The sequence below is a fragment of the Mya arenaria genome, chromosome 14, assembly GCF_026914265.1.
Source record: "Mya arenaria isolate MELC-2E11 chromosome 14, ASM2691426v1".
NCBI lineage: Eukaryota > Metazoa > Mollusca > Bivalvia > Myida > Myidae > Mya > Mya arenaria.
In genome coordinates, this window is record NC_069135.1 from 38,813,830 (window position 1) to 38,836,839 (window position 23,010).

Genomic DNA, 23,010 nt, shown 5'->3' on the forward strand with positions numbered 1-23,010 from the left:
ATAAACATAAGTTTAAGCCGTGGTTTAAAAGTATTGGACTGAGATCTATAGACTATACATGATCAGATGGAAATTGGTATTACATATTGAACTCCACAGCGAAGGTCATATACGAGGCTTACATAACTAATGTTATGTCGCAACTTGTAGTTATATAACAAAACGAAAACAGTGTTGCACTATCGATATAGCAAACATGTTCTAGAAAGAATAAGGTTACTGTAGGGTTATAGGTGACGCGTAAGGTTTATTGGTCTGAACATTTTTCTACATGATAAACTCTTGGAATATTTTTCGTGTACTTATCATGTGATATTTACTATTTAAAAAAAGAAGAAAAACAATATGTTGGACATTAATTAAATGATGAAATAAACCCGTTATTAGACGGTATAATAGCTTATATTTTGGACAAGTTCTATTACTAGTATAGTAACGTTGTAATGTTGATATATTTATGTGTTAATTTAACACAAAAAAAACTGTAAAGTTACGTGTAATGAAATATGTTCTGTTATATAACTGACCATTCTGTTGCCTAACTTTAAAAGAAGAAAGATAAAGGGATGAAGGATTCGTCACAGATTGCGCGTTTGTTAGGAAGAAGATCTAGGTAAAAATAATTCCATTGAATCGAATTTAAAATTAAGTTGTCGTCATCATCATCATTATAAATAATAATGATAATAATTATCATCATCATCATCTTCAAAATTATTATTATAATAATAATAATAATAATACTTATAATAATAATAATAATAATAATAATAATAATAATAAAAATAATAATAATAATAAAAATAATAATAGTTACAATTCAGCATCATCATCACCATCATAATGATAAGAATAATAGCAACAATAGCAATAATAATAATAATAATAATAATAATAATAATAATAATAATAATAATAATAATAATGATAACGATAATGATAACAATAATAATTTAATAATAATAATAATAATAATAATAATAATAATAATAATAATAATAATAAAATAATAATAATAATAATTATCATCGTCGGCGTCGTAGCCTAGGTCATCGGCATCATCATTATCATCATCAATAATAAATCGTGAAATAAAAAATATAATAATAAAAATACTACTAATATTAAAGAATCTAAATATCAGAAAAAAAATCATGTTATTATTTGTATATTTATAGGATGGAGAGTGGTTTTTCCTATACCTTGGAATCCCATGTTCCGACTACCAGAACGTCAACGCATGACCTTGACCTCCTTCTGAGTCCTAAACGTCGATTGAAGCGCTTAACGCCAGACACTGACAAGGACGATAAATACTGGGAAAAGAGGATACGAAACAACATCGCCGCGAAAAAATCGCGAGAAAGTAAACGCCAGTTTGAATCGATTATACGGACCAAAGTTGCAGCTCTAACGGAAGAAAACGCGTTGCTAAGGAAGGAGCTGTCGCTATTAAAAAAGAGGTGTGGCCTGCCCGATGACGTCAGTGTATTAACCGAAGCGGAACGAGAGGAGTGTCTCCGAGAAACACGGGAGTCAGAGAGATGGATTGCAGACATAAACACAGATGGGAAACAGAACTATACGAACACACTAAATGAGAGCTTGAACAATTGTCCGAACACAAAAGATTTTACATCTAGCGGAGGTACTGATTCCAGCACGGACGCTGAAAGTGAACAAAGAGTTAAAAGCGCGTTTGGCAAGCAAATAAGTCCGCGCACGTGTTCTTATAGCTTTATTAACCAAATCAACGGTCAAGGAAACCAGGCATCATATGGAGACGACCCTCGAGCGATTCTTTTTGCAGCACAACAAAACAATCATCGTTATTCATCTGGGGTTCAAGACAACGTGCCAGCAGATTTTTCGTCAAAGAAGAGAAAACTGGATTGTGTAGATCGAAAAGAACTCATTGCTGAGCAGCTAGATAAGCTTGCTGAATCACATGAAGGCGCTATTGATCTTACTGATGACTGTGATTCTGACATTCGTGAAAAGTTAAAAATGCTGTCGGAACAAGTTGACAAAATGCAAAAGTTAGTTGGATAGCATAACCGAAGCCAAGACTGGTCGTGTTTAAGACCCAACAGAACTTCCACTATTTGACATGCCTTTTATCAGATGTTAAGTGTATGAATTGAGGATATTAAATTTGTTCAATTTCTGTGTCAAAATTATTAAACCGTATGATCACAAGACGCAATCTATTAATGAGTGGAGTAGCCACGTGAACATATGATTTTTTGAGGCCAGGAGTGATTTAACCCAATGATCACAAGAAGCAATCTATTAATGAGTGGAGTAGCCACGTGAACATATGATTTTTTGAGACCAGGAGTGATTTAACCGAATTATCACAAGAAGCAATCTATTAATGAGTGGTACAGCCACGAATGATAATATGATTTTCTGAGATCAGAAGTGATTTAACCGAATGATCACAAGAGAAATCTATTAGTGAGTGGCGTAGCCACGTGAACATATGATTTTTTTTCAAACCAGGAGTGATTTAACCGAATGATCACAAGAAGCAATCTATTAATGAGTGGCGTAGTACTTCACAATTGAAAATATGATTTTCGGAGTTGAGGAGTGATCCGAATTGTATTATATCACCGATTAAAAGAACACCGACTTTGTTTCTTGTTTAACTTCGAATGGACTAGACACCAGATGATACAATTGCAAGAAAAAAGGAAAATTGTGAAAACTTACATAAAATAGACAATAGCGGTGTGAACAACGCATTGTATCTTTCTTACTGTTGTATCACATCGCTAATGCGACACATGCATCTTTAGCAGTTTTTGCGTATTGTTCCAATTCGAAATTCACTTGGCGTTTTAACCATGTATTTCAGTTAAATTAACAAATAGCGTTTGAATATGTATCTGCACCAATCACCTTACTTTCACATTCTAAATGGACATGCTATCATAAAACTGGAAAATTAGTATGCGCTAATATTTAAAGATGCACTCTTACTCCCAAATAAGAATTACCACAATTAATAATATTTGTAATATTCCAAAAAGAATGAATAAATGTCGAAAACAATGTTTTTTTAAGGATTCCGAGTTCAATTTGAAAGAAATGAGCATAAAAACGACATTTCTACCTTAAGAGACTATACTAGACCACAGTGAATCTTTTAGCACTCACCAATCATTTAACTTTTTTGTGATGATTAAACAAATGTTTGTAAAGGGATTGATCGGACTAGAGAAATCTGTAATTAAAGGGCGAAAACTCTTTAGTGACTAGAGCGATATGGCTGGTTATCGAGCTTGTCCGAGGTATTATGACTATATACACTTCCACCAAATTTGGTGATGATTGTACACATATTTGTAATGAGATTGATCGGACAAGAGCAATTTAGGTAATTTCTATAATTGAAGGGCGATAACTCTTAAGTGATTAGAGTGATTTGTCTGGTAATCGCACTTGTCTAAGATGATATTATGCCCATATAAATACTGACCAAACTTGGTGATGATTTGACAAAGGCCTTTAAATGGAATGATCGGACAATTCCAATTTCAGGTATTTTTTATAATGAAAGGATTACAACCCTCGAATGCCTAATGCGACATGGCCGGTTATTGAACTTCTAATATACATTCTGACCAAATTTATGATGATCGGACAGACTTCTAAAAATATTGATTGGACTATATTAGGTAGATTGAACAAGACCTATATTAGGAGGTAGATTGAACAAGACCTAAATTAGTTAGATTTAACAAGACCTATATTAGGTAGATTAAACAAGACCTATATTAAGAGGTAGATTAAACAAGACCTATATTAGGAGGTAGATTGAACAAGACCTATATTAGGAGGTAGATTGAACAAGACCTATATTAGGTAGATTGAACAAGACCTATATTAGGAGGTAGATTGAACAAGACCTATATTAGGAGGTAGATTGAACAAGACCTATATTAGGTAGATTGAACAAGACCTATATTAGGAGGTAGATTGAACAAGACCTATATTAGGTAGATTGAACAAGACCTATATTCGGAAGAAGATTGAACAAGACCTATATTAGGAGGTAGATTGAACAAGACCTATATTAGGTAGATTGAACAAGACCTATATTAGGAGGTAAATTGAACAAGACCTATATTAGGTAGATTGAACAAGACCTATATTAGGAGGTACATTGAACAAGACCTATATTAGGAGGTACATTGAACAAGACCTATATTAGGTAGATTGAACAAGACCTATATTAGGAGGTAGATTGAACAAGATCTATATTAGGAGGTAGATTGAACAAGACCTATATAAGTTAGATTGAACAAGACCTATATTAGGTAGATTAAACAAGACCTATATTAAGAGGTAGATTGAACAAGACCTATATTAGGAGGTAGATTGAACAAGACCTATATTAGGAGGTAGATTGAACAAGATCTATATTAGGAGGTAGATTGAACAAGACCTATATAAGTTAGATTGAACAAGACCTATATTAGGTAGATTAAACAAGACCTATATTAAGAGGTAGATTGAACAAGACCTATATTAGGAGGTAGATTGAACAAGACCTATATTAGGAGGTAGATTGAACAAGACCTATATTAGGAGGTACATTGAACAAGACCTATATTAGGTAGATTGAAAAAGACCTATATTAGGAGGTACATTGAACAAGACCTATATTAGGTACTTTCTATATTTTAAGGGCGATAATCATAACTCTCGAGTGACTATAGCGATATGGCTCGTCAGCGCACCTGACCAAAATTTTATGCCAACATGCACAAACAAATGATACTTTAAAAGTAATCTGATTATAAGGTACATATCTGTTCAAATATTAAAAATTGGAACAATGGTTTCTGGAACGATTTCAATGTGTTCCAAATAGACGTATATTATTAAACTTAACTCCGTACCTGGTATCTGTGTCTTATAATTAATAAGGAATTTAAAATAGGGTTACATATGGAACATTCATTTCTGTATAATTATCTTAAAATCTAGAAATATTTTCAAAGTTTTCCTTAAATATATATATATAAGTAGCTCCGCCCCATGGCGGCCATGTTTTTTACGAATCTACATGGGGTGAAGGAATTTTATAGTGTCAACATTACTGTCATTCGGAGCTCCTCGGCCATTTTTTTCAAAAACAACCTCGGATGTATATGGACGGTTTACATACTTAAAAAGTGGTACGTTTAAGTCCGCTGCAAATAGATCGCGTAGTAATCTTATTTAGTAGTTAAAATTTATGACTTAACTCTTGGGAATCGTAATTATGTTTGCAATAATACACTTCACTGGCAATCAATTTAAACTGAGAGCAATGAATACAACTCTTAAACACTACATTTAATTAATGCTTTTATTCAAAAAAATACGGACTACTTCAACAGATGTACCGGCATACATCCGAGGTTGTTTTTGAAAAAATGGCCGAGGAGTTCCGAATGCATTACTGTTAACTTATTTTGAAATCAGGCCAGCGGTTTATAAGAAGATTTTCAAAGTTTTCCTTTCAGTTACCATGGTAACCAGAGTTTTGCATGGAACCACTTTTATTAAATGAATCTGGCAGAGGACCACACAGGGAACATTCCTGTGAAGTTTGGTTGAGATTGTCTCAGTGGTTTAAGATGTGAAGTTGTTTGAAGGAAAATGATGACGACGGACGGACGACGGACAATCACTCTTATCAGTAAATATCACGAGCTCAGGACATATTCTTACATCAGTAACGGCCCTTTCCAAAATCCGTCAATTGATAAGAAAAATGGTAACCCTGTTACATTCGCTGTGAAACCAAATGTTGCTAAGGGTGTGTGGGGCTCTAATTAATAGCTCGTGTAATGCAATAAATAACAATAGAAATAACAAAAAATAAACCGTGTAAGAAATGGTATGAGAGAGAGAGAGAGAGAGAGAGAGAGAGAGAGAGAGAGAGAGAGAGAGAAAGAAAAAGAAACTTTCCGCAAACTAGAAAGACGTTAGACTTTAAAGGAGGTACATTAGTGGCTACCGCGGAATTTAAAATTTACCGTCTTGTAAAACACGATGTCTGTTAACTATAATTTAAAATAATTTTATTATCATGTTCATTATGTTTATGTTACGATAATTGCCATCCCCTTGTATTATGCAACATGATACCTCCGTTTTTAGAGTTAACGCCCACTTCTTCTGCTCAGTCGACGCCCGCCACATAAATAGGGCCCACGTCCACTTGCGCACCAGGCCCGACGCCTATGTCTACTCCTAAGGCGACGCTCGCCACAACAACGGGGCCCCACGTCCACTTGCGCACCAGGCCCGACGCCTATGTCTACTCCTTAGGCGACGCCCGCCACAACAACGGGGCCCCACGTCCACTTGAACACCATGCCCGACGCCTATGTCTACTCCTAAGGCGACGCTCGCCACAACAACGGGGCCCTACGTCCACTTGCGCACCAGGCCCGACGCCTATGTCTACTCCTAAGGCGACGCCCGCCACAACAACGGGGCCCACATTCACTTGCGCACCAGGCCCGACGCCTATGTCTACTCCTAAGGCGACGCCCGCCACAACAACCGGGCCCAAGTCCACTTGCACACCAGACCGGACGCCCATGTTTACTTCTAAGGCGACCCCCGCCACAACAACGGGGCCCACGCCCACTTGCACACCAGACCGGACGCCCACGTCTACTTCTCAGGCGACTCAAGCCACGACAACAAGGTCCACGCCCACTTGCACACCAGACCAGACGCCCACGTCTACTTCTAAGGCGACCCCCGCCACAACAACAGGGCCCACGCCCACTTGCACATCAGACGGCACGCCCAAGTCTACTTTTAAGGCGACCCCGCCAGTACAACAGGGGCCACGCCCACTTGCGAAACAGACCCGAGGCCCATGACCCCGCCACTACAACAGAGCACACGTCCACTTGTACACCAGACCGGATGGCCACTTCTTCTTCTAAGGTGGCGGCCGCCACTACAGCAGGGCCACCATCCACTTGCACACCAGACAGGACGGCCATGTCTACTCCAAAGAAGACGCTAGTCACTACAGCAGGGTCCAGACTCACTTGCGCACCAGACCCGAGGCCCATGTCTCCTCCTAAGGCGATTCCCGCCACTACAACAGGGCCCAGACCCACCTGCACACCAGACCTGACGCCCATGTCTACTTCTAAGGAGACGCCCGCAACTACAATAGGGCCAACGCCCACTTGCACGCCAGAGCCGACGTCCACGTATACTTCTAAGGAGATGCCCGCCAGTACATCATGTCTTCTTCTCTGGCGACGCCTGCCACAACAACAGGGCACAGACCGACTTGCACACCATACCCGCCGCCCTAAGGCGATGCCCGTCACTAAAGCAAGGCCCATATAAACTTACGCACCAGACCCGACGCCCTAGTCTACTTCTTATAAGATGCCCGTCACTACACCAGGCCCAACGTCCCCTAACGCACCAGATCCGACGCTCATGTCTACTTCGTAGGCTACGCCCGACACAACAACGGGGTCCAGATCTACTTGCTCACCAGACCAAATTCTACTTCTAAGAAGACACCCGCCACTACAGCAGGGCCCACCTCAACGTGCGCACTAGAACCGACGCCCGCCACTACACAATGTCTTCTCCTCAGGAGACGCCCGCCACTACAGAAGGGTCCAGACCCACTTGCACCTGACCCTTGAAATTCGCCCCTACTTCTACAGGTGAACCGGCATACATGTACGAAAATTGACCGTAGATTTCCGAATGTAGCGGGATAGGCAATCGTGACTATTCGGCAGTCTTCTACAAGCTCGGGATATACTTATTTTGTTGCGCGTTCCGAATGAAGAAACGCCGATTTAACCAGAAGTCGTTATTAAACTACTATTGAAATTAATACGGGACACAACCTCGGCATGTTTAAAATGTGTTTAGATCTGGAAAAAAATATAGTAAATTAAGCAAGGTTGTAACAACGCTTATCATTTGGATATTGTGAAATATGTCAGTGTGACATTGATCGTACTTTGTGGTTTCTTCGTATCAGTACAAAACAATTTACTTCCTTTGTAACAAAATAAACAGACATGGCTGAATGAACATCTATATTTGATTTAGTTCGTGAATCTTTTTAAACTCAAGAGAGAAAATGGAATCTAATTTTGAATCATCAATATCTTCCCATAGATGGTGTTAAGGTTCGAGAGGAACTAGACCTCAGTGTTATTGTTCGTGGAAATGGGTCAATTCGCTATACAATAAACAGGAAAGGTACTTCCTACAACTATTCGGCCATCTCCGGCAAGCTCGGAATAGACAATCGTTACAACTCGGCAGTCTTCGGCAAACTCGGGATCGTGGGAAGGCCCACTTTACTATTCGAAATGTTGACACAGGAATTAATTACGGCATGTTTAAAAACATTTTTTTTTTTGAAAAATGATTGTAAATTTAGTACGGATTACTACGCTTATCATTTTGATATCGTGTTTTATGTCAGTGTTAAGTTGATCGAAGTATTGGTTTTCTTTGTATAAGCTCAGTGCAAAATAATTAACTTCCTAGTTACAAAATAAACAGAAACTGATTGTTTGAACTATCTTGTGAGTCATTTTTAAACTCAAGAGAGAAAATGGCATCTAATTTTGAATCATCAATTCTGAGAGGCTGTGACTTCATCCATGATTTTTCCTGCTCTCCGTGTGAAGAGAACGGATTTAACACAGAAGCTCAACATTATTGTACGCAATGCACAAACTATTACTGCAAAAACTGTATTTCAAAACATAATGGATTATATCAGAAGCATGCGGTACTCGGACGGAAGGACGTGATGAAATGGGAGGCAGCCCCAGGGGTGGTGGACGCCCTGGAGATATGCAGGATACATCCCGGGGAGGCACTGAAGCTGGTATGTGCGGACCATGACCAGCTGTGCTGCCATGTGTGCGTGGCCGTGGACCACAGGTATGTAAGAAATATGGCAAGTTTAAGGTGCACAACATAGGTTAATGCATTTTATTATAATTATTATTATTATTATTATTATCATTATTATTATTATTATTATTATTATTATTATTATTATTATTATTATTATTAATATTATTATATGTGCATTATAAAGTTAAACTCATTTAACTTTTTAACAAAATAAACCTTACGATCTGTGTATATAAAAAAATATCGGCCTTTAACTATAATATTTTTCATAAAATAGCTACGTGGCCACAAATTCCCCAGATAAAAAAAGTACAAAATATCATTTATATTTTTTATATACACATCATATGCCTTTTTGGTTTTGATCGTTTAAATAAAAAAATGAGTAAAACATTATCATGCATTTTTCTCGTCAACCTATATTATGCGCCTTTGCTGTTATTCGTGTGTCGCCGTGGACCACAGGTTTGAAGGAAGATAACTTCAATATAAAGGCGCACAACATAGGTTCATGCCAAAAATATTTTATTGTTTTTATAAATTATTATTTTTAACTTACTCGACTTTTCATGATCAAAACAAAAAAGGCTTATGATTATGTACATTTTACAAAAATATTCGTCTTTCAACATTCATACGGTGATTTCAATTAATAGCTACGTGGCCACAAATTCCCCAGTTTAAAAAAATCACTGAATCTGTACACAAATATTTGTTTCGGTTTTGATCAATCAAGTCAATTTAATTAACCATAATAATGCATTAAAAATTATGGATTAAAAATCAAAAGAAAATAATTCAGGCATCAACCTATATAGTGCGCCTTTAAAACACAAAACGGTAACATATCTATACGTAATTGCGTCAACCTATATTGTGCGCCTTTAAGACACAAAACGGTAACTTATCTATACGTAATTGCGTCAACCTATATTGTGCGCCTTTAAGACAGAAAACGGTAACTAATCTATACGTAATTGCGTCAACCTATATTGTGCGCCTTTAAGACACAGAACGGTGACTAATCTATACGTAATTGCGTCAACCTTTATTGTGCGCCTTTAAAACACAAAACGGTGACTAATCTATACGTTATTGCGTCAACCTATATTGTGCGCCTTTAAGACATAAAACGGTAACTAATCTATACGTTATTGCGTCAACCTATATTGTGCGCCTTTAAGACACAAAACGGTAACTAATCAATACGTAATTGCGTCAACCTATATTGTGCGCCTTTAAGACACAAAACGGTAACTTATCTATACGTAATTGCGTCAACCTATATTGTGCGCCTTTAAGACACAAAACGGTAACTTATCTATACGTAATTGCGTCAACCTATATTGTGCGCCTTTAAGACACAAAACGGTAACTAATATATACGTTATTGCGACAACCTATATTGTGCGCCTTTAAGACACAAAACGGTAACTAATCTATACGTAATTGCGTCAACCTATATTGTGCGCCTTTAAGACACAAAACGGTAACTAATCAATACGTAATTGCGTCAACCTATATTGTGCGCCTTTAAGACACAGAACGGTGACTAATCTATACGTAATTGCATCAGCCTATATTGTGCGCCTTTAAGACACAAAACGGTAACTAATCTATACGTAATTGCATCAACCTATATTGTGCGCCTTTAAGACACAAAACGGTAACTAATCAATACGTAATTGCGTCAACCTATATTGTGCGCCTTTAAGACACAGAACGGTGACTAATCTATACGTTATTGCGACAACCTATATTGTGCGCCTTTAAGACACAAAACGGTAACTAATCTATACGTAATTGCATCAACCTATATTGTGCGCCTTTAAGACACAAAACGGTAACTAATCAATACGTAATTGCGTCAACCTATATTGTGCGCCTTTAAGACACAGAACGGTGACTAATCTATACGTAATTGCGTCAACCTATATTGTGCGCCTTTAAGACACAAAACGGTAACTAATCAATACGTAATTGCGTCAACCTATATTGTGCGCCTTTAAGACACAAAACGGTAACTAATCTATACGTTATTGCGTCAACCTATATTGTGCGCCTTTAAGACACAAAACGGTAACTAATCTATACGTAATTGCGTCAACCTATATTGTGCGTCTTTAAGACACAAAACGGTAACTAATCTATACGTTATTGCGTCAACCTATATTGTGCGCCTTTAAGACAAAGAACGGTAACTAATCTATACGTTATTGCGTCAACCTATATAGTGCGCCTTTAAAACACAAAACGGTGACTAATCTATACGTAATTGCGTCAACCTATATTGTGCGCCTTTAAGACAAAGAACGGTAACTAATCTATACGTAATTGCGTCAACCTTTATTGTGCGCCTTTAAGACACAGAACGGTGACTAATCTATACGTTATTGCGTCAACCTATATTGTGCGCCTTTAAGACACAAAACGGTAACTAATCTATACGTAATTGCGTCAACCTATATTGTGCGCCATTAAAACACAAAACGGTAACTAGTCTATACGGAATTGCGTCAATTTTTTAATCATTTTCTTTAACATTGTCCCACATAAGCAAGGTCATATGTCAGTTTATGCAGATCTGATTACAAATGTTCAAAACTTCTTTGTTTCAGACAATGTTCCAAAATCCATCCCATTCCAGATGTAGCAAAAGGTATTCAGAGAAATATTGAGTTTCAACAAATTCCAAAGAAGATAGCTGACCTTGAAAAGCAATTCGAGCTGATGAAAGAAGCAAGAATGAAGAATACGACATCTCTGAAAAAGACGCGGGCAACCATTTCTCATGAATTAAAAACCATACGTAAAAAGATCAACGAAATTCTTAATAAGATTGAGAAGACAACTTTACAGGACTTGGACGGAATGATAGCTAAACTTGAAAAAAATCTAAAGAAAGATATCGAAACTTGTGATAAAATGACTATCGAACTGCAAAACATGATTGCCGCTTTTCAAACCAAAGCAAAATCAAGCGAGTCAAAATCATATATTGCGTACAGAAAGAGCCAGGATATGATTTCACAAGCAAACGATCATCTTCGTGGCATAGCAGCCATTGAGTGTTACAATGTAACATTTCAAGCCAATAACCTTATAGAAGAACTTTTATCTGCAGTGAAGACGTTTGGAGCGATTGAAGAACAAACTGTTATGACCAAACAGCGAAAAGATCCCCTTTCCGATCCAAACCACGTGTTTAGTGTTGCAGAGTACAAGGAGTACAACGTGAAGATGAGTGATGACAAACGTCAATGTATTATCCGTGACATATGTGAACTGCTTAGTGGAGAGTTTGTCATAGCAGACTATGACAATTGTAAAGTGAAGCTCCTGGACACGGAGTACAGGATGCTCGACCGCTGTGATGTCCCGGAGAATCCATATGACCTGTGCCACATTGACGGAAATGAAGTGGCCGTTTGTGTTATCAGTGTACTTTATTTCATTAATGCTACGAAAGGGAAATTCGTAACTACGAGGAAGTTAAGCTTCACCCATGTGTGTTATGCCGCAGCACATCATGGTGGCAAGCTTTACATCTCCTCGAGTATCGCCCTGTACGTCTACACGATGTCGGGACAGAAGGTGAAGATGCTGTACGAGGACAAGTCTGGGTTTAGAACGGTGGAGAAATGTGCCATCAGTAACGACGGGAAGACAATCTACATCACAAAGTCCAGTCAACATCAACTGATCACCCTAGACAACAAGGGTAACAAGCTGGCCTTACTCACTGACCCTGACATGACACAACCTACCGGAGTACACGTGACACCTGCTGGACACGTGTTCGTCTGCTGCTGGGACTCCAACACAGTGCTGCAGGTTGACAAAGACGGAAAGAAGAAGTTAGCCACTCTGGCAAGGAAAGAAAACGGAGTTCACGGACCGCGAAATTTATTCTTCAGCAGCCGCACTTCCTCTCTGATTGTTGGTGGAAGGAAAGACACACTTCTTGTTATCAAGTTAAATTAAAACTAAAAGCAATGTTTGATTTGGTACTATCGAACTGGGATCTTTCTTATTGTTGCAAAGTATATTACAGTTTTGTCATATATAATTGTTTTGTTTAGACCGCTGGCTATAAGTTATATGATAGGAATCCAAAAGCACATTGTGAATACTTTTATTTGATCATATTTGGGACAATTTATATCCCACAAACTATGTGAAATAATAATATTATACATATTTTATTTGATGAATGTAGAATGTTCAATTTTCGTGTATATATATATATATATTACCTATTAACAAACATAGAAACGTATTATTTTTATTATGCTATTCGCGTTTTGTATACTCATTAAAAGAGAGGCGAATAAACGCTTTATCAAACTCGTTTTTGCATCAATAAATACGTTGGCATTTATAACTTACAGAACACCACCATTTTGATTTATTCAAATGGAACGTCATGAAAATTTACTTGCAAAATATACACAAAGTCAGGTGAATTGCAATAGAAAAATCAAAAAAAATTCTCATAATTCAATGTCGGTGAAAGGGTTAACGTGAAACATAATAAAATCATCTTTTGAAGAATGCATGCCCGATTTTGAACGTATACTGAAATTAATTTTGAAGGATAGATTCTCAAGAAACAAAAAGCATAAATATTACGTATAACATCGACAGTCTGGGTAAGAGTCAGATGTACATCTCACGTATAACATCGACAGTCTCGGTTAGATTCAGACATACATCTCACGTATAACATCGCCAGTCTCAGTAAGTTTGGGCCTTATATCTCGCGTATAACATCGACAGTTTCGGTTAGATTGAGACTTATATCTCATGTATAACATCGACAGTCTCGGTTAGATTTAGACTTACATATCATGTTTTGCATTGACAGTCTTGATTAGACTGAGACTTTCTTCTCAGGTTTAACATCGACAGTCTTGGTTTGACTGAGACTTATATCTCAGATTAAACATCAACAGTCTCAACTGGAATGAGACTTACATCCCACTTACTAGTAAATCATTAACATACCGGTTTGATTGTGACTTACATCTAACGTGTAACATCGACAGTCGCCGTAAGATTCAGACGTACATCCCACATGCACCAAGGTCAGTCTCGGTTATAGTGAGACTAACATCACATTAACACATATTTTATTGACAGTCTCAGTTAGTTTGAGACTTATTTCCCTCGCTTAATATCGACAGTCTCGGTTAGATTGAGCCTTTCATCACACATGTAATTTTGCCAATCTCGGTTAGTTTAAGACTTACATCCCATAATAAACATCGTGAAATCTATCGTGTTCAGACATCGATAATCTCGGTCAGATTGAGACCTTCATCCCACATATAAATCGTCAGTTTTAGCTTGAATGCGAAAGGTGATACACAGAAATGGTAGGTGCATTTCAATCAAGGATGAACCATAACGCAAGTGTTTTTGATAAAAAAGGTGAGAACTGAATGAAAGATAAATCATTCACAAACATAATATGTGACGACGCCTGTAGAAAGGGGTACAAAGTCGGCAATTTCAATTTCGAGAAAAACGTGTTTAAAGTTTTGTTGATTTATTTCACTGACTTTAATTGGTATAAGTCACCATTTCTTTGTTAGATTTATAAATATTAACGTACAACAATTGTTTAAAAGCATCCATAGAATATACATATTCTCCGACAACGATGGGTGTAAAGGTTCAAACCGTCTCCGTGGCCTAGTGGATAAGCGTCCGCCTACGGAGCGGGAGGTCGTGGGTTCGATCCCTGGCCGCGTCATACCAAAAGACGTTAAAAGTTGGTACAAGTAGCTCCCTTGCCTGGCGCTTGGCATTTAAAGGGTAGTGCTTGGAAAAGTGGTGTACTCAGTACTGGTTTAACCCAGGAAAGTTGTACCCCGTGTATCGGTGCTTTACACCGAGCACGTAAAAGAACCAAGGGGTCTCTTCGAAAAAGAGCTAGGGTCTCGCACCCGGACTTCCTTGTATCCCACCACTGTCTCTTCAGCGTGCTGTCCCTTCAGCAAAAACAAAGGACCCCGTTGGAAATAAGTGCTTGCACTTTCACGGGTTATCCTTGATCGCAAGGTCTAAAGAAATACATACACGTTACCGATAGCGACGAGTTATAATAACAACAAGGTTATCTCCCTTATGCATATACGTAATTTCCGGTTGGTAATTGACAAACAAGAAATTTTCAAACTTTTACGTTTTTTGTCTTCATTTGCTGCTTTTCGAGGATGCTTTTGTCGAGTTTTGGCAGGTAAATATCATTGCAGTTGTATCAATTTAATATTAAATTTTATTATGTTAAAATGATTTAGAAAAAGGCGAAAATATTCGTCAATTGTCATAAACCCGGAAGTAAACAAATGGCTTGAACTGGCGTATTTATTTAATTTCCATACCACATTGTCCATAATAATGAATGAACTTGTATAATTATATAAATTTCTCATCATGCCGAGTCATATGTTTTTGTAGTCATGGGAGTAAAGTGTTCCCGATGGACATGTCAACGACACTGATGACATTTTAATAAGGATTTGTGCAACTTATGAATGACCTTCGTTTACTAGAAACACTCAACCTGTCCATGATAACATTGTAGATAATTGAAATCTGTTTATGAGTTTTGATAACAACAATAATGAATTGACAAGAGATCACAGTGCACTACATAACATCATATTGCTATCTTATTTCAGGACAGTATCCATGTTCCCTGCCCGACCCCCTCCATTACAGTTGGGACATTGCCTGCCAGTTTTCTTCCCCAATCATGCCCAAACGACTGGTCCAATATTGTTCAAAACTTGATGGAAATGCGGTGTCATCGTAGTTTGGAGTATGTGCAGAGCACTCGGGTACATTTTAGTTATTTATAACTTAAGTTCACTAATTAAAGAACGGTTGTTAATTGACAGCTTTTTCCAAGCAAGGAGAATATTTTTGGTTGCACACATGACAACCTTGTTATACGTAATTAGAAGACATATTGTGTAATACCGAATAATTAACCCTTTAGCCGCTAAGCGCGTCATAAGTCGTTCACCGATAATCCCATTCACAGTGCTAAGCGCATCATATGTCGTTCTCGATAGTGACTCTGTTTACATCCTCTGTCATGCGCGATTTTTAACTCAATCGACCTAATTCCCCGATATTAAAGTTGTTGCGGCCTTGATGTATGCTTATGTAAAACTTTATCCAATAATTATTTACATTTATTGTAGTTATGCGCGAGTTTCCGCGATTTAAATAGAACGACATGCGCAGTAAATCATATCCGTAAAAATGGCTTCCGACTCAGAAGACGATGTTTACAATGACCGATTTGTTCGCAATTTATTAGATAGTGACGATGACTCAGATGATTCTTTCGATGGGTTTGACCCTGTTCGACCACGAAGAAACTATAACATTCTTCTAGAGACGCCATTGTCGGTCTTTGGGCCTGAAAACAACGTGGAGATCGAGGCAGATCGGGAAGCAGGGTGGACTGGAAATGAAACCTTTCCAACTGTGATGCCATTCAATGGTGGTGGGACGTTAAACGTTGAGATGGACTCGCACAATCCCATTGACTATATGAAATTGTTCATTGACAACGATTTTTTTGAGGTCATGTGTAATGAGACCAATGCGTATGCAACAAACCGGATGGCAAACCAGGAACTGGCAACCCACAGTCGAATGCGAAAATGGGAGGACGTCACCCCTAGCAAAATGAAGGTCTTCTTCGCCCTGGTCATCGCCATGGGACTAGTCTACAAGTCGGACCTAGATGATTATTGTACTACAGATTATGTCACAGAAACTCCATTCTTCTCCAGATCTATGTCAAGGGACAGGTTTGTGCCATAAAATTTTATACATGTATTTTTTATTCCAGGTAATACAATTACGAGCTAAAACACCACAAGTCATATGTTTTATCAAAGTCTTTTTGTTGGTTTATCATTGTAAATAGTTTCAACAATTATTCAAAAGGTCAAGTAATAAGACAAACACACATGACAAACTACATTTCTGTTAAAGAAATGTACAAATATATGCGCAGGTACCACCAGCTGCAATGAATGTCTGACATCCGCAATATCCGTCTGTCTGAAAGAAAATGTAAAGACAAAGTCTGTCTGAAAGAAAGTGTAAAGACAAAGTGTAATTTTATTACCTAACAATCAATGAATGTTATTTTCTGTTTACAGATTCCTGAATATCCTGTCCAACTTCCATATTTCAACTGATGAAGATCCGACTGATAAGCTAAGACGGATCCGCCCCATGATTATCCGGACAATGCAGCGCTTCTCTAAAGTGTACACCCCTGACGAAAACCTCAGCTTTGATGAGGCAACTTGTCCTTGGAAGGGTCGATTGAACATAAAGGTGTAAATAAGAACAAACCTGCCAAGTTTGGTGTAAAGTTGTACACTGTTTGTGAAGCAGGTAGTGGATACTGCTTGGGTTACGACATTTACGCAGGACGCCAAGAAAATCGACATGCCCCGGACTACTATGAGGCCTTGACAGGAGAGACTCAGCACCTGACCAAAACTACGTGCATTGTTATGAACTTGATGTCCAGGTGTGGGTTGCTGCATAAAGGCCATAAAGTATACATGGACAACTATTACACGTCCCCTGAACTCTTTCAGGAACTTGAAAGTTCCGAAACATATGGGTGTGGAACTTTACGAGTGAACCGAGTTGGTACACCCTTGGCCATCAAGAGTAAGCGTAAATTAAATGAAGGTGAAGTTGTGTTTCGCCGAAAGGATAATCTGCTGGCCATGCGCTACAAAGACAAGCGGGATGTGACTATGTTGACAAATTTCCATGAGGCAAACATGGCAGTGTTGGAAAAACGTGATTATCGGACTGGTGATAATGTCCGAAAACCTAAGTGCATAGTTGACTATTGCAAACACATGGGTGGTGTAGATCTTTTGGATCAGTTTGGACACTATAACTGCCTGACCAGAAAGTCTAAGAAATGGTGGAGGAAGTTATTTTTCTACCTTGTCAACATGACTTTTGTGAACAGTTACATATTGTACAAGAAGTTTGCTGTCGGCGAGAAGAAACTGGACCATGACAAGTTCAGATCTGCCATTGTCTGTTCCTTGTTGGAAGAAGCTGGGGATGTGGCATGTAGGCAGGTTAAAAGAGGGCGACCAGTCCTTGGGGAGATTCCAACACGTATGGTCTCCAGGTGCTTTCCGGAGTACATCCCAGCCAAGGAAGGTGCGAAACGAGCGAGGCCCCTACGTGACTGTGTGGTGTGTAACCCAAAGAAGAAGGAGCGGGATGGACATAAGCGTGTCATGACATCATTTTGGTGTCCAGAGTGCCAGGTTGCACTTTGTGTGAACCAGTGTTTCAAGGACTTTCACACAAAGAAGAACTTCAAGTAGAAAAAAAATGACTGATAATGTGTAAGGTTACATTTCAATGCCTCCGGCTGGAGTCAATGGACGTAATTGCAGAGAAAATGTGTCAATAAAAGCATTGAAAACTTTTAAATGTATATAAAAGTGTTAAGTTTAACAATATTCTTTATATCAAATCATATTGTGATGACAATGATCAGCTACATCAAAAATTGTCAACAAAAATAAGCTTCAAGATTTCATAAAAAAAAAATTGTCACACCTGACATTTACCTGTGCTGTAAAATGTCCATTACTATGTCTTTTTATGTGTTATTTGTGTAAATTATTATGTTGTTTTGTTTTTTCTTTAAATGTACAAATAGATAAATGAAATCTAAGAAATTGCTCAATAAAATTGTAGAACATTTGAATTTTTTTATTTTCTTGCCAATTAACTCACCTGAACAGGTAAAAATTGTCAAAGTGTGTCGTCGAAAATGTCATGGTTGGAAAGAGTGATCTTTCATGTTTACACACATATAAGTCTTATGACTGTGTCTCTATAACTTCAATAGTTATGCCTTCATTACCAAATATGGTCAATTACTAAGAATTCCTGGTTATTTAATCAGCACTGATAAGCCATATTAGGCATTGATTACATAGCGGCTTAAGGGTTAACTGGTTTCCATATTTTATTTTGAAATCATGCAATATTTTAGATAAACAAAATAGCATGTATAAAATAAAGATGTGTATCAAATGTTGCAGGACAACAAGCAGTATATTTCTTCGATGAGACTGAATTGCCTGGGAAGGGAGCAGACACTGTTGTGAGCATGATGATCACTTCTTCAAGTACCATGGCTTGGAGAAGAAAAGCCGATATTGGCACTTTGGTCTTAGCAGGTAGATAATAAAATGTTCACATTAAACCTAAAGTAGAGTACTTTAATTTTAAAAATACTTACCTAACAGAATTGAGCCCTAGATTTTTAAGAGTATTCACCTCAGCATTAGCCGTTTAATTGGTGTCAGTTACATGTAAACAAAATAACCTTGACCATAACTCAATAACTGTTAAAATTGATAAAATACATCTTTGCATACCTGTTGCGAGAGGAAGAATGTATATGTGAACTTTCATAAGTATGTTATTTCTAGTTTACATTTCAAATTTTCAACAATGTTAAACAAAAATAAACGCTGTTTAAACTAGCCAAGTAACTCCTGACATTATCAAAACACTGGCATGATATCTTGATCTTTATATAAGCTTGTTTTTTGTGTGTGTTTTTGTGATGTCAAAATATGACTGAACTAGACATAATTTCTATCAATCCATACTTTCAGCAAACAGGCCTGGCTTTGTGCAGTGCAGGTTTGCTGCATCGGTGATGGTTTAGTTTACCTGATGAAAACCAGAGCAGTTGTGTACCCTGAACTCCTTTCCGAATTCTTCATCAAGGGGCTGAATCTTGAATGGCAGTGGTATTAACATGACAAGATCAGAAAATATAGCAGATTAGACATTGAAAAAGACAGTGTGCCCTGGACAGTCACAACCAAAGCATTGAACAGACTGTACAACCTGTTAATTAACTTTTTAGAGCTGTTTGTTTGGACTAGTGTTTGTCATTCATAAATAAGTAATAACATTATTTCTCAGTATAAGAAATCTGTAGGAATTAGAAGCTGATATTTACTGTAACTATATAAACAGACCTCTTAGGGGTTTAGCCAGGTTAAAGAAAGACAGGGAGCTACTGAAAAGAGACAGGTTTCCATGCTTTAATAGGACACCCTTCATTTATCTGTGAAGAATTTTAACATTTTGAATGTTACAGAAAATGTTAGGAATATTGTATAATGTTTAATTGAAGTACTATTAGGTTTCAAGTGCCAAATATGTAAAGCCTGTGTGTATTTATAATCTTGTGAATATAAAGTTGTTATCAAAACAAAATCAATATTTGACTGTCTTAAGCTTTTAATTCTATGAAGGCAGGAGGTTGCCAATCTTGTTCTTCATGACGGGTGCTTCCAAAAAAGAACAGGGTGCAGAAACCTTCCATAACTCTTGCTAGAACCCTAATATCCTTGTTTCATCAAATTACAGTAACATTGACAATTAACAAATGATGCAGTGATAATTTTCTTATGCTAATATCATCAATTTTTATTGTCATTAAGTTTTCTTCTAGAATTGATCTGTACATGTAATGTATTGAAAATGGATACTTGTGGTTGCCATGGTTACAACTGGTTTCTTAGTGTAGTAATATGTTTTATATATATAAATACAATATTGCCTTATGTAAACTTATAATATTTTAAGAAATAATGATTCAAACACATGTTCAGAGACAAAAAATACACTACTTTGTATTTTTGTTGCCATGGCAACATTTCTGTGTTTATTTGTTACATTTATTGTTTTTTATTACAGGATTGTCCATTAGTGAAATTATAATGTGTATAATAAGCATAGCTACAAAATGCATAGATACATGAAAATACCTATTTATGGATGTACATTTTCTTTATATTTCGATAATAGAATATATTTTGTACACTGACCCACCTTGGACTTAAATCACCATAGGAACAAAAGTCTTAAACATTTTGAATAATTTTTTTTTATATATTTGTAAAGTGTCTGCCCATGCTTAGGTTATTTGAGTACTTTTTAAGAGCGGCGTGTGTGATCCCTTTTACGTTTAATATTGAATTGCATCATATTGTGGTTGTCATGGTAACATTTTGATTGCCATTTAAAACTTCAATCATAATTTTAAAAGAATTTTGTCACCAGTTCAATGATATGTTATTTTGTGTAAGATATATAACTACAAATTATATAAAGACATAAAAAACATGTGTTGTTTTATTTCTTTATCTAAAAAATATGCCACTTTTTGACACTTTCATCGATAAATTGATCGACTCCTGTGCTTCTTTAAATCGTCATAACAACATAAGTACTTAAGATTTTTACCTCAAATTTTCGCCAAAATGTTTCTAATGATGTACTCTATAAATAACTACCAAAAAGAGCAAATGTCATTTTTGCACCTTTGTATCCCTTTTTACAGGCATTGACACATATGTTAAGAACAATATTGTCGTTAGAAATGAAACTTATCATTTATTGAAGATAGATCATTCGTTTTTTTTAAATAATGTGGTGTTATATATTTTAGCTGAAACCGTACATAAGCTTCATTTAATTTTAACATATAACAACATTGTATTTATCATTCTCGTTGGCACGTTGATATGCGAGAGTGTGGTCTTGTGTTGTGGGGGAAACCTACTTGTTCGGCTTGGTGGCAACACACCAAACTCACATGCGCATATCAAACCCGGGTCGCCAAAATGAGAAGCGAGTGCGCTGACCACTGCACTAACCGGACAACCTAAAACAGAAGCTGGCCAATGGTGCTATAATTTATAATCAATTTTAAACATCCACAAAGCTTAGTTGTAAAATTATGTTTAATACGTCTTATGTGTATAAATTATTCGTTCTGTACACATAACTTCCCTTGAAATGATACCTTCTTCATATGTGGTCACCTGGCCGTGATTTCATGAAGGGAGACCTGATTTCAGGATGGGACACATGATTTCAGGAAGATACATTTGATTTCAGAAAAGGACACTTGATTTTCGGAAGGGACAGGTGATCTCAGGAAGGGAGACCTGATTTCAGGAAGTGACATCTGATTTGAGGGGGAGAGACTTGCTTTCAGGAAGGGACAGGTGGTTTCAGGAAGGGACAGGTGATTTCAGGGAGGGACACATGATTTCAGGAAGGGACAGGTGATTTCAGGAAGGGACAGGTGATTTCAGGAAGGGAAAAATGATTTCAGGAAGGGACACATGATTTCAGGAAGGGACAGGTGATTTCAGGAAGGGACAGGTGATTTCAGGAAGGGACAGGTGATTTCAGGAAGGGACAGGTGATTTCAGGAAGGGACAGGTGATTTCAGTAAGGGACAGGTGATTTCAGGAGGGGACAGGTGATTACAGGAAGGGACATATTATTTCAGGAAGGGACATATGATTTCAGGAAGGGACACATGATTTCAGGAAGGGACAGGTTATTACAGGAAGGGACAGGTGATTTCAGTAAGGGCCACATGATTTCAGGAAGGGACACATGATTTCAGGAGGGGACAGGTGATTTCAGGAAGGGACACATGATTTCAGAAAGGGACAGTTGATTTCAGTAAGGGACAGTTGATTTCAGGAAGGGACACATGATTTCAGGAAATGACAGGTTATTTCAGTAAGGGACACATGATTTATAGGAAGTGACATTTGATTTCCGTAAGGGACAGTTGATTTCAGGAAGGGACACATGATTTCAGTAAGGGACAGTTGATTTCAGGAAGGGACAGGTGATTTCAGGAAGGGACACATGATTTCAGGAAGGGACACATGATTTCAGGAAGGGACACATGCTTTTAGGAAGAGACAGGTGATTTCAGGAAGGGACACCTGATTTCAGGATGAGACACATATTTTCAGGAAGGAACATATTATTTCAGGAAGGGACACATGATTTCATTAAGGGACACATGGTTACTGGAAGGGACACATGATTTCAGGAAGAGAGACCTTCTTTCAGGAAGGGACATATTATTTCAGGAAGGGACACATGATTTCATTAAGGGACACATGATTTCAGAAAGGGATACATAGTTTC

At 37.5% G+C, this 23,010-nt stretch overlaps 3 protein-coding genes and 1 long non-coding RNA gene across 5 annotated transcripts; all 4 read left to right on the forward strand.

The window, feature by feature from the left end:
* The first annotated feature begins 6,945 nt into the window (after positions 1–6,945).
* On the forward strand, positions 6,946–7,383 carry LOC128216100 (putative uncharacterized protein DDB_G0290521). Its single transcript, XM_052922689.1, has one exon. It carries the CDS (start codon positions 6,946–6,948, stop codon positions 7,381–7,383), a length of 438 nt encoding a protein of 145 aa, XP_052778649.1.
* A 457-nt stretch (positions 7,384–7,840) lies between these two features.
* On the forward strand, positions 7,841–13,278 carry LOC128217292 (uncharacterized). The gene is made up of 2 exons (XM_052924335.1): positions 7,841–8,961; positions 11,556–13,278. The coding sequence occupies exons 1-2, from the start codon at positions 8,627–8,629 to the stop codon at positions 12,919–12,921; spliced, it is 1,701 nt and encodes a 566-aa protein (XP_052780295.1). The 5' UTR covers positions 7,841–8,626; the 3' UTR covers positions 12,922–13,278.
* A 1,787-nt stretch (positions 13,279–15,065) lies between these two features.
* On the forward strand, positions 15,066–21,171 carry LOC128216774 (uncharacterized). The gene is made up of 4 exons (XR_008258128.1): positions 15,066–15,181; positions 15,627–15,785; positions 19,068–19,205; positions 19,650–21,171. It is a non-coding gene; the product is annotated as an uncharacterized LOC128216774 (long non-coding RNA).
* LOC128216773 (piggyBac transposable element-derived protein 4-like) lies at positions 15,796–18,723 on the forward strand. 2 transcript variants are annotated; one of them, XM_052923436.1, is made up of 2 exons: positions 15,796–16,772; positions 17,130–18,723. In XM_052923436.1, exon 2 carries the CDS (start codon positions 17,493–17,495, stop codon positions 18,336–18,338), a length of 846 nt encoding a protein of 281 aa, XP_052779396.1. In that variant the 5' UTR covers positions 15,796–16,772; positions 17,130–17,492; the 3' UTR covers positions 18,339–18,723. Both variants share the same exon structure in this region, with proteins under 2 accessions (XP_052779396.1, XP_052779397.1).
* Positions 21,172–23,010: the final 1,839 nt, after the last annotated feature.